General features: G+C 48.7%; 1 protein-coding gene across 1 annotated transcript in view; it reads left to right on the forward strand.

Moving 5' to 3' along the window:
- Window positions 1–12,918, forward strand: part of LOC115644949 (ATP-dependent translocase ABCB1-like) — an 81,838-nt gene that overhangs the window by 4,870 nt on the left and 64,050 nt on the right. The window contains 3 exon segments of the mRNA XM_030549378.1: window positions 1,420–1,485; window positions 1,673–1,874; window positions 2,942–3,113. Coding sequence (XP_030405238.1) covers window positions 1,420–1,485; window positions 1,673–1,874; window positions 2,942–3,113 — 440 coding nt within the window.

Raw genomic sequence — 12,918 nt, forward strand, 5'->3', positions numbered from 1 at the left:
TCTATTTCTCCCAGGTCTGAACAGTTCTGCACATTCGGTTAAGTGCATTATTAATAGCCAGCAAAAGCTGAGCCACCACTTGGACCTCACTTGGGCCCAGTTTTGAGGCTTGAGTGGAACCTAAGTGGTGCATAAAAGTCAGACTTATCCACAGATTCATAGATTCTAGGACTGGAAGGGACCTCGAGAGGTCATCGAGTCCAGTACCCTGCCCTCATGGCAGGACCAAATACTGTCTAGACCATCCCTGATAGACATTTATCTAACCTACTCTTAAATATTTCCAGAGATGGAGATTCCACAGCTTCCCTAGGCAATTTATTCCAGTGTTTAACCACCCTGAAAGTTAAGAACTTTTTCCTAATGTCCAACCTTAATCTCCTTTCCTGCAGTTTAAGCCCATTGCTTCTTGTTCTATCATTAGAGGCTAAGGTGAACAAGATTTCTCCCTCTTTCTGATGACACCCGTTTAGATACCTGAAAACTGCTATCATGTCCCTTCTCAGTCTTCTCTTTTCCAAACTAAACAAACCCAATTCTTTCAGCCTTCCTTTGTAGGTCATGTTCTCAAGACCTTTAATCTTTCTTGTTGCTCTTCTCTGGACCCTCTCCAATTTCTCCACATCTTTCTTGAAATGTGGTGCCCAGAACTGGACACAATACTCCAGCTGAGGCCTAACCAGCGCAGAGTAGAGCGGAAGAATGACTTCTCGTGTCTTACTCACAACACACCTGTTAATGCATCCCAGAATCACGTTTGCTTTTTTTGCAACAGCATCACACTGTTGACTCATATTTAGCTTGTGGTCCACTCTAACCCCTAGATCCCTTTCTGCCGTACTCCTTCCTAGACAGTCTCTTTCCATTCTGTATGCGTGAAACTGATTGTTCCTTCCTAAGTGAAGCACTTTGCATTTATCTGTATTAAACTTCATTCAGTTTACCTCAGACCATTTCTCCAATTTGTCCAGATCATTTTGAATTATGACCCTGTCCTCCAAAGCAGTTGCAATCCCTCCCAGTTTGGCACCATCGGCAAACTTAATAATGGTATCTGTGTGGATTAATTTTGCCTTATGTGAGGTAGAAGAGGGAGTTATCAACTTCTGAAAAATCAGATATTGGCCACTGTTGGAATCCGAAGGTCAGATCAGATGAAGCTATGATCTGACCAGTGCCCTTTGACGTAGTGAGCTAAATCCATGACATCACTCTACAGTAACCCTCTGGGCTGACTCAGAAGTTTGCCCTGTTTGATCCTCCACTGGAAGGATGATGGCCACCATGAAAGTTATAAATCTACAGTGCTGTTGCAGGGAGTATACTGTCATGCAAAACACCCATAAGATTATGGCCTAAAACCTCCATGATTTGTTTTATGCCTGTTCTAATAAAACTGAATATTTTTCTTTGTTACAGTTAATCTTTCAGCTGTGATGAATAGTAGCTCTACTTGTCCAGCAATTCCAGGTTTGGATATAGAAGGTAAGAATCTCTAGAATTATTTTCATAAAAATAGCAGTGTAGTTTCTATATATTTATTTTTTGTCCGTTAAGCTGTAAGCCAAATTTGGCCCTCAATTACATCCCATTGGCTTCAGCAGGGTTGAATGTGACCTGATGTGTCTAACTTATCTTGCAAGATGCAATTGACCTTATGGACTTTTACTAGTTTACTACAGGTTTGCCTACTATTATGTGGGTATTGGCTTTGCTATAGTGACACTGAGCACCACCCGAGTCTGGACATTTTTTACCTCAGCTGCAAGACAAACAGCAAGAATCCACGAAAAGTTTTTTTTCACAGTACTTCACCAGGAGATGGCTTGGTTTGATACCAGCCAGATTGGAACACTGAACACCCGACTGACAGAGTAAGAAGGGTCTATTTATCTATGTACCAGAAAAATAAGCCAAAAAGAAGTCTGATGTTTACCTTTATAGAAATAGCTACAGGGAATTTCCCGGAAGCCTTTCTAACTAAGACCAAAAATATTACTGCTATCTGAGGGAGGAATTCGTTATCATTTTCACTTCATTTTCAGAGTTACAGTAACATTTCCATTTCAAGGACTTATGCTGTGAAATGCAATATCTTACTCCTCTGACATTGACTTGGTAGTGGCTATGGGCTATTTTGCAAACTACTGTAGATAAACAGCTCTGCTGTCTCCAGCTAGTTTACAAGCATTGAAAACCCTGACATTGTATGAAATGAAACTGCACTCATAGTTATGGGCACTGTGTTATCATTCTGAACCTGATCCAAAACCAATTAAAATCATTAGGAATCTTTGGATCAGGTCCCTTGTGCAGGATTCAGAGGAAGGTATGATCAGGCTATGCAGAGTTTCTCCAGATATAATTTTTGCAGAGAGGGATATGCCTAGCTTTTGGAAGATGCGAATCCTGAAGGAAATGGGAGAGGCTTGAATTTCACTAATCCTAGCTCCTACATATGTAAATAGCAAGAGAAAATTGGCGTGACACACAATAGTTTTCCAAATATTAATTTACTAACACTGTATACGATGTATTCGTTGCCTCAAAGATCTTAAAATCTAATAAAAAAATTGAAGAACATAGGATACATAGGGGAACTTGGAGGAAAAAGTAATGTAAAGGTTTTGGGGGTGAATTTTTGTTTTTATATGGATTATTCCTTTTGTATATTGCATAAATGAATTGGGTCACATGTGAATGAGCAGGGGTAGCAATGGCAGAAGTCTATCTAGAGGTTACGTCACAGAAAATGAGTTGTGATCTGCTAGTTGCTACCCCACAAACTGCCATTACTGCTGTTCAGTATCTAAGTCCAAAATTCCTACTACCCAATAATTTGAACAGTTAGACTTCTGACAAGTTTCTCTCCAGCAAAAGAGAAAAATGTGTGAGGAGGAGGCATTTACCAAAGTTAACAAATCTCTTTTTTAATTAACAGTGACATTAACACCATCCACGAAGGCATTGGAGACAAGTTCTGTATATTTGTACAACTCTTTGCCACGTTTCTGACAGGGATTGTTATAGAATTCATCTACGGGTGGAAACTGAGTTTGGTAATTTTGTCAGTTAGCCCTCTCCTAGCTGCAGCAGCAGCAGTTGGATCAATCGTAAGTGCTGGGGAAAAACAAATAAGAATTCTACCTCTAAAAACAGATTGAGAGGGAGTGAACCCCAAAGCAACATGACCCCAAAGTTTGGAGAGCATGGAGAGCAGCCCTTCTCCTACTCCACTGGCTCCTGCCCCAAAATTTGCAGAGTTCTGTCTACACTGAGCATCAACAGGCAGGCATTGGCATGCCATGGAGGCCTGGACTGCATCCAGTCACCACCAGTCACCACATGGGAAGAGGATGATCAGCATTCATCAGCTGTGGCCACATTAGTAGATATTGCTTGTAATGCACAGAAAAAATTACAGTGTGTTTCCATTTATAGGTTGTATTTTGTTTTCTCTCCCCTTTTCCCCCACCCAACCACTGAAAATGGTGGAGGAAGACTCATAGAATCATAGATTTAAGATCAGAAGGGACCATTATGATCATCTAGTCTGACCTCCTGCAATATGCAGGCTACACAATCTCACCTACCCACTCCTGTATCAAACCTATGTCTGAGCCATTTAAGTCCTCAGATCATGAGACCTATAATTACTATAGTTTCTGAGTGCCCCACAAACTTCATTGTGTTTAGCCTCACAACACCATGCAAGATAGGGGATTCCCATGTTACACAAGGAGAAGTGAAACACAGAGGCCTGGTCTACACTATGCGTTTAAACCAATTTTAGCAACATTAAACCGATTTAACGCTGTACCGTCCACACTACGAGGCCCTTTATATCGCTATAAAGGGCTCTTTAAATCCGTTTCTGTACTCCTCCCCGATGAGAGGAGTAGCGCTAAAATCGGTATTACCATATCGGATTAGGGTTAGTGTGGCCGCAAATCAACGGTATTGGCCTCCGGGTGGTATCCCACAGTGCACCACTGTGACCACTCTGGACAGCAATCTCAGCTCGGATGCAGTGGCCAGGTAAACAGGAAAAGCCCCGCGAAATTTTGATTTTCATTTCCTGTTTGCCCAGCCTGGAGCTCTGATCAGCACAGGTGGCAATGCAATCCCAAATCCAAAAAGAGCTCCAGCATGGACCGTATGGGAGATATTGGATCTGACCGCTGTATGGGGAGACAAATCTGTTCTATCAGAGCTCCATTACAGAAAACGAAATGCCAAAGCGTTTGAAAAAAAAAATCTACAGGCTACACAGGGGTGTGTGACAAGCGTTAACGGGAAGCCAGAGACTCAAACGGACGCTCATGGAGGGAGGGAGAGGGTACTGAGGACTCCAGCTATCCCACAGTCCACAGCAGTCTCTGAAAAGTATTTGCATTCTTGGCTGAGCTCCCAATGCCTGTATGTTCAAACACATTGTCCGGCATGGTTCAGGGAATAGCTAGTCAATTTACTCACTCCCGCCCCCCACATGAAAGAAAAGGGAAAGAAATCGTTTCTTGACTTCTTTCAGTGTCACCCTATGTCTACTGACTGCTGGTAGACGTGATGCTGCAGCAGTGAAGAGCAGTATCCGCTTCTCTCCCTTCTGTGGTGGCAGACGGTGCAGTAGGACTGGTAACCGTCCTTCTTATGAACCCGTGAGTGCTCCTGGCTGGCTTCAGGTGAGGCTGGCCAGGGGCGCCTGGGTGAAAATAGGAATGACTCCCAGTCATTCCCAGTAGATGGTACAGAACGGCTGGTAACCATCTTCATCATAGCAACTAGGGGCTGAGCTTCAATCAGCCCCCTCCCTTTCATGTGAAAAGAACAATCCTGTACTGCCTGGACTATCATAGCAGTGGGATGCTGTGCTCCTCTCCCCCACACTGCTTAATGTCCTGCCTGGACTATCATAGCACCGGGAGGCTGCCTCCCCCTCATTTTATGTCACTAAAAACTCATTGTTTCTTATACCTGCATTCTTTATTACTTCATGACACAAATGGGGGGACACTGCCACGGTAGCCCAGGAAGGTTGGGGGAGGAGGGAAGCAATGGGTGGGGTTGTTGCAGGGGCACCCCCTGTGAATGGCATGTAGCTCATCATTTCTGCGGGATCTGACACAGAGCAGCTGTGCTCTCTGATACACTGCTTCTCTAGTACATTTGCCCCATATTCTAGGCAGGACTGACTCTATTTTTAGAAACCATAAAGGAGGGATTGACTCGGAGAGTCATTCCCAGTTTTGCTTTTGCGCCCCCGGCCAATCTCAACCAGGGGCACCCATGATAGCAGCAGACAGCACAGAAGGACAGATAACCGTCATTTCATTGCCAAATTACACTGGCAGCAGATGGTACAGAACAACTGGTATCATGCAAAAGCAAATGAATGCTGCTGTGTAGCGCTAGAGTATCACCTCTGTCCGCGGCATCCAGTACACATAAGGTGACTGTAAAAAAAAAAGCTGAACGGGCTCCATGGTTGCCGTGCTATGGCGTCTGCCAGGGCAATCCAGGGAAAAGGAGCACGAAATGATTGTCTGCCGTTGCTTTCCCGGAGAAAGGAATGACTGACGACATTTACCTAGACCCACCCGTGACAATGATTTTTGCCCCATCAGCCACTGGGCTCTCAACCCAGAATTCTAAGGGGTGGGGGAGACTGCGGGAACTATGGGATAGCTATGGAATAGCTACCCACAGTGCAACGCTCCGGAAATCGACGCTAGCCTTGGACCATGGACGCACACTGCCGAATTACTGTGCTTAGAGTGGCCACGTGCACTCGACTTTATACAATCTGTTTTATAAAACCGGTTTATGTAAAATCGGAATAATCTCGTAGTGTAGACGTACCCTGAGAGAAGTTACTTTCCCAAAGTTGCCCAGGAAAACTGTGTTGGAGTGGGGACTGGAACCCAGGTCTCCTAAATTCTAAGCTCTTTTCCTAACTGCTTGATCACTTTTTGTATCAGTACATAATTTACACCACTTAAATAGATTTCCATAACATATTTTCCCCTTCCCCCCACCCTCTGAATTTTCCAGTTCCTGGCATCATTCACTACAAAAGAGCTGACTGCTTGTGCTAGAACAGGTGGAAGAAATTTTGACTGCTATCAGAACCGTTGTTGCTTTCAATGGACAGATAAAGGCATAAGAAGCTCCTCCTCCTCCTCTCTCTCTCCCTGCAGCTCCTGCTGCTTTCTGTTAATCCCTCTCACCATTTCTCCTGCCTACTTGTTATGTCTCTTATGCCCTCCTTCCTCCAGCAGAGCACTCCACCACCTCTGTGTATCTAGAACAGGGGTTGGCAACCTACGGCACACGTGCCACATTTGGCACACAAGCCCATTTTGCCTGGCAAGCGGCTGCCAGTCGGGGTCCCGGCCACCGGCCCCACTCAGCGCGTGGCTGGCTGAGTGAACAGAACCCCAGGCCAACAGAGGCTGAGTGGGGCCAGTAGCCGGGACCCCAGACCGGTGGCAGGCACGCCCCCCCGGCTCTCCCCTCACTGCGCTCGGGTCCTGCAGCTCTCGGGAGTGTGAGCCGCTGGGGCACAGGGCCCCGAGCCTGCTGCGGGAGGGGCGGCAGCGGCTCATACTCCCAGGAGCTGCAGAGCCCAAGCATGGCGTGGGGGGAACCGAGGGATGCACAGGGACCGCCACCCATATGCATCCTCTGCAGGAGCCTCCTGTCATAAACAGATAGCTAAGGGTTAATGTCTCTTTCACCTGAAGCACCTGACCAGAGGACCAATCAGGAAACCGGATTTTTCAACTCTGGGTGGAGGGAAGTTTGTGTCTGAGTCTTTGTTTTCTGTCTGCCTGCTTTCTCTGAGCTTTGGAGAAGTAGTTTCTGCTTTCTAATCTTCTGTTTCTAAGTGTAAGGACAAAGAGATCAGATAGTAAGTTATATGGTTTCTTTTCTTTGGTATTTGCATGAATATAAGTGCTGGAGTGCTTTGATTTGTATTCTTTTTGAATAAGGCTGTTTATTCATATTTCTTTTAAGCAATCGACCCTGTATTTGTCACCTTAATACAGAGAGACCATTTGTATGTAATTTTCTTTCTTTTATATAAAGCTTTCTTTTAAGACCTGTTGGAGTTTTCTTTACTGGGAAACTTCGGGGAAATTGAGTCTGTACTCACCAGGGAATTGGTGGGAGGAAGAAGTCAGAGGGAGATCTGTGTGTGTTAGATTTATTCGCCTAATTTTGCATTCCCTCTGGGTGAGGGGGGAAAGAGAGATTAACTCTCGGTAATTCTGTTCTCCAGGACTGGAAAACAGGGAGGGGGGAGTCCCTCTGTTTAGATTCACAGAGCTTGTGTCTGTGTATCTCTCCAGGAGCACCTGGAGGGGGGAAGGGAAAAAGGATTATTTCCCTTTGTTGTGAGACTCAAGGGATTTGGGTCTTGGGGTCCCCAGGGAAGGTTTTTCAGGGGGACCAGAGTGCCCCAAAACACTTGTCTTGGTAGGCATGGTTCCTGTTTTCTTGTGTTGGGGTGCCCTCCGGTGTCTATCTTCTGAACTGCAGGCTCTGTTGCCTCCTGGGGTCTGCCTAGCAACAGGGCTTTTGCCCTTTGTTTTCAATGTAAAGCAAACCAGAAAAACCACTTTATTTGCATGTATATAGTGCTGGTAATTGACTCCTAATGGGAGTGCTATTGTGTGACAAAAGACCCTTAACAGCCTCTTAATGGCTTCTTGCTTACTATGCAAGCCACAAACTGCCAGAGAGAGCAGAAAAAAAAATTCTCTCTGGTTCCCTTTTAAAACCAAACTGTTTCTCTCTGCTAAAAAGCCCTTAGCAGAGAAAAGAAAAATATAATATTCCTACTGGCTTCTGGATTCTGTCTATCCCGTAACCGCTGCCACTCATGTCATAACTTTAGTCCCAGATTTGGACCTTAGCGTCCAAAATATGGGGGTTAGCATGAAAACCTCCAAGCTTAGTTACCAGCTTGGACCTGGTAACTAAGCTTGGAGGTTTTCATGCTAACCCCCATATTTTGGACCTGGTAACTAAGCTTGGAGGTTTTCATGCTAACCCCCATATTTTGGACGCTAAGGTTCAAATCTGGGACTAAAGTTATGACACCTCCCCCGGGGGGGCCACCGGGCCGCAGCCCGGGCAGGCATGCCCCCCGGCTCCCACCTCATTGCACTTGGGTTCTGCTGCTCCCGGAAGTGTAAGCTGCCACCGCCGCTGCCCCTCCAGCAGCTCCCCCCCTCCCGCTGCCTCAGCACTCCATGTGGAGTTTTGCCTCCACGTGGAGCCAGCGTCTGACCAGCATGGGTATGGTAAGGGAAGTCCTGGGGGCAGTCAGGGAGCAGGGGGGGGGTTGGATGGATTGGGAGTTCTGGGGGTCCTGTCAGGAGGCAGGGGTGTGGAGAGGGGTTGGGGCAGGCAGGGGAAAGGTAGGGGGTAGGGTCCTAGGGGGGCAGTTAGGATGGGGGGGGTCTCAGGAGCGGGCAGTCAGGGAACAAGGAGTAGGGAGGCTTAGGTAGGGGGTGGGGTTCTGGGGGGCAGTTAGGGGCAGGGGTCCCAGGAAGGGGCAGTCAGGGGACAAGGAGTGAGGGGGGGGTTGGGGGTTCTGACTGGGGCAGTCAGGGTGGGAAGTGGGAGGGAATGGATGGGGGAGGGGCTAGGGCAGGGCTCTCTTCTCTTTTTTTGATTGTTGAAATATGGTAACTCTAGGTGAGGGGAGAGCCAGGGGGGACATGGGGGCTGGAACCTGCATATATCCACTGCAGCCTGCAGGAGGCCGCAGGGCGGGGGGGTGCCAGGCCGCAGCCTGGGCAGGAGGGGGGCGTCACAGCAGGGCCACCCAGAGTGGGGGGCAAGTGGAGCAATTTGTCCCAGCCTTGGGTCCTGCTGGGATCCCCAGGAAAGTTTTTTGGGACCCCTGGAGTGGGGTCCTTCAGTCACTCGGGGGGCTCTGGAAAACTCTCGCGGGGTCTGGCCACCAGAACATGTTCCATGGCAATTCGGCAGCGGGGGGTCCTTCCGCTCCGGGACCTGCCTCTGAAGTGCCGGGTCTTCGGTGGCAATTCAGCGTCAGGGGCCCCCCACCGCCAAAGACACCAGGCCCCCTGAATCCTCTGGGAGGCCCTGGGTCACGGCTGCTCCCCACTAGCGGCGCCGCCGCCTTTGCAGTGCTGCTGCCCTTCCTGCACCGCGCCGGCTCCTCCATGGCTGGGGCTGGCTGCGGCCGCAAGCAAGACTCTCTGGCTCTCTGGTGCCTCTGGAAGGCGGCTCCTCCCTGCCGAGCTGCTGCAGTGGCCCAAGCCCGGTGAAGCCAGTGACTGGACTCGGGGTGGAGGCCAATTGGGTGGGGTGGGAAGGGCTCATGGGGGGGGCTGTGCACCCTCCAGGGGTTCCGGGGGCAGGGAGGGGGGAACCTGGTCTGGGGAGCAGTCTCTGGGCATGGCTGGCCCCAGGACAGGCTGGCTGGAATCTATAAAGGCTCATTGGGATTTAACCCTCAAAGAACTGCTGTCGTGGGGGTGGGGGGGAGCGCAAGGTGGAAATTTCACCTAGCGCACAAAATATCCTTGCACTGGCCCTGCCCCAGGGGGTGCATGCACCCCAGGTTAAGAACCACTGCACTAAACTGGTAAGATCTGCATTTTAATTTAATTTTAAATGAAGCTTCTGTAAAAACTTGTTTACTTTACTTACAACAATAGTTTATAGACTTATAGAGAGACACCTTCTAAAAACATTAAAATGTATTACCAGCATGCAAAACCTTAAATTAGAGTGAATAAATGAAGACTTGGCACACCACTTCTGAAAGGTTGCCGACCCTCGATCTAGAGCAGAGAAAATACAAATGCACAAGCAGCAGACACAATTTTCTACACTCTCAGTCCTAGTGGTGCCCCCCCACAGGCTGGCACTTGAGACAGCTGCCTCAGTCAGGGCCGGTTCTAGATTTTTTGCCGCCCCAAGCAAAAAAAATGTTGGCTGCCCTGACCCGAGCCCTGGGCTCCCCCCCACCCCTGCATCCCCCCCTGCTGCCCCAGCCCTGGGCTGTCCCCTCCCCACCTGCACCCTCTGCCGCCCCAGCTCTGGGCCTCCCCCCACCCACACTTCCCTGCCGCCCCAGGGCTGGGCTTTCCTCCCCACCTGCACCCCCTTCCATCACAGCCCTGGGCTCTCCCCCAGCACACACACCCCGTGTTGCCCCAGCTCTGAGCTCCCACCTTCCCCCCACCGATGCCCCCCCACCCACACACCCACTGCCACCCCAGCCCTGGGCTCTCCCCTCACCTGCACCCTTCTTCCGCCCCAGTCCTGGGTCACAGATAACTTGCTCCCAGGGCGGGTCATTCAGCAGGAATTTTGGATGTGCACGGAACACAGATAGGTTTGGTTCTCTCACAGAACTGCAGTAAAATGGAACAATTTTCAGCTTGTGTGATTGGAGGATATCTGGATGCATATTATAAGACTGTCCTCCATAAATGAGGAAAAGTTGAAGTGTCTTTATTATTCTTTTGTTCCACTCTTTGTTTCTATGGAGAACTTGCCAATGCAGTATCAGTCTTTCTTTTAAACAAATAAAACTAAAAAAAAAAAAAAGCAATGGCTGTTTAAAATAGCAATTCCAGTCTGTTGATTACTGATTACTCTCGCCCCTTGCTCCACCAATATGGCCACCAGGTGCCCGTTATCTACCGGGTAATGAGCGTTGGGGTAGGGCGGAGGTTCGATCACTGGATGCCCTGGGGGGGGGTGTCAAGTGCCCACGGGTAGCGACGGAGAGCACGCAAGCAATCACTCTTAGTGTTTAAGAGAATAAGGGTTTATTAAATGAATCACAGATAATGATAAGGGAGAACACGATCAGTTACATCTGGGGCTTACAACACACTACCAAAGCAAATAATACAAATACTGCAATTACAAATAAAAGCTGGCCCTGGTATTTTTCTAAATCCCAATAGTTATCTAAATCATTCCAGGGGTTAGTAGAAATAATATTGGTGCTATTAGTAATCATAAGTGCAGCAACTAATTTCCCTAAATAAATTGTGAGGCTTAACTGATCCCCCTTGCTTTTGAGATTTCCTGGTCAACGGGTTTCCCCTAGCAGGAGTCTCAGGGCGGCTAGAATCAGTCTTCGCCTCTTATCTATCCGTACAGAATACTTAACAGCTAATTATACTTACACATACAAACCACAAAAGTTTCATTACGGCCGGCAAACGGTTAGGCTTCAGGAAACGCGTGAGCCGAGAGAGCCTTCAGCAGGGTGATCAGGCCTGGATACGGTTTCGACAGGAATTCGGGGTCTCTCTGCCCGTCCCCGGGAGGGGACCGGCAATATATAGTAAATTTGTCGTCATAGTTTGTCATAAGCCAATTGAGGGGTTGCGAGTGACATATGCCCATACAAGGGAGGCAGACGGGCTTTAACATCTTTACTCAGGAAGCAACCGTCGCGAGGGGAACTGTGTCTCTTCAGGCTGGCTAACCACAAGGCTGCTTTTCCTGTTGCAAGTTCTGCTTTCAGAGCAGATATACAGTTCTGAGGGCTGGGGGAAAAATCCGTTGGGGGGTGGAGGCCGGAGCACCCGTAGTCTGGCCCTGGGGCCCCACTTGGGGGTCTAACACAGTCCTAATAACTACTGGGAAGCATTTCTTGCTCAATTTTATCTTACATTTTCTACAGCAAATTACAGTGGATCAGTATATTTGATTTGGGAGAAATGAAGTAACAGCTGCCCAAATTGAGTTTGAGCACTCCTGAATTTTGAGGTGTTCAAATCTGAAAGGCAGGTGCTAGATTCCCTTTCTGAATGTTAGCTAAATCTGGAAAGGAAATGTCAATTTCTGCTTCCATGGCTCAGAAGTGGAAATCCTCCTAAATGCCTTGTACTATATCTAAAGATGCCCAGGTCCAGAGCCTCCCCTCCCTTACTTTTCATTTTAAATTCTAGTGGGATCCACACATCACCCTTTGCTAGGCTTCAGATAGAGAGGGGCACTGTCCATTTAGTCCACCCAATTCCTTCTTTGGGGGCTGCAAGGTGAGGTCACACCAGGTCACACCCTAATCCATTAGGTCACACCCTAATCCAGTCTGGGGGCAGGGCCGGCGCTTCCATTAGGCAACCCTAGGCAGTCGCCTAGGTCGCCAGGATTCGGAGGGCGGCATTTTGGGCGCATGGGAGCTTCCAGTTCCACTCCCGTTACGCCGCCGAAGAAGGACCTTCTGCCAATGTGCCGCAGAAAAAAGCGGCAGGCAATTGAGCAGCTCAATGACTGCCACTGTCGCCTGTGGCATTTCGGCGGAGGGTCCTTCTTTAGCGGTGCGATGGGAGTGGAACCTGGAAGCTCCCATGCACCCCGTGGGGAGCGCACAAAATGCCACCCCCTGAATTCTGCCTAGGGCATCAGAAACTCTGGTACCACTCCTGTCTGGGGATGTCTTCTGAAAGAGATATTTGGGCCAAAGCCTTCTACTCCTTGGGCGCAATTGTTCCCCATTCACAGTGCCACCCCGCTCTAGCCGTGAGCTCTCCATTCACAGCAAGCTACAGCATGAGGTTTCAGCTATCATATTCCCTCCTCCTCCCTTTCTTTTTGATAGCGGCCAAGGAAATGCTGGGAAATGTAGTTCTTTCCCTGCTCCAGAGCTGGCTCTATAGGCAGGGAGCTAACCAAGGTACTACAGCTCCCAGGGCCCCTTGTTGGTTCTCAGCTCCCAGGCTGGATCCCTGCCAGCTGCCGTCCCTGCCACTGGGCTGCCCCAAGCATCTGTTTGCTTTGCTGGTGCCTAGAGCCGCCCCTGGCCTCAGTTCGCCTCATGGTAAGGCCAGCCTTGCTCCAGGGTTATAACTCATGCTGCAGAACTGGCAACTTTCAAGTTTGTCAGAGGTTCCATAGGAGCCATGCTGG

This window comes from Gopherus evgoodei, chromosome 2, assembly GCF_007399415.2.
Source record: "Gopherus evgoodei ecotype Sinaloan lineage chromosome 2, rGopEvg1_v1.p, whole genome shotgun sequence".
Taxonomy (NCBI): Eukaryota; Metazoa; Chordata; order Testudines; family Testudinidae; genus Gopherus; species Gopherus evgoodei.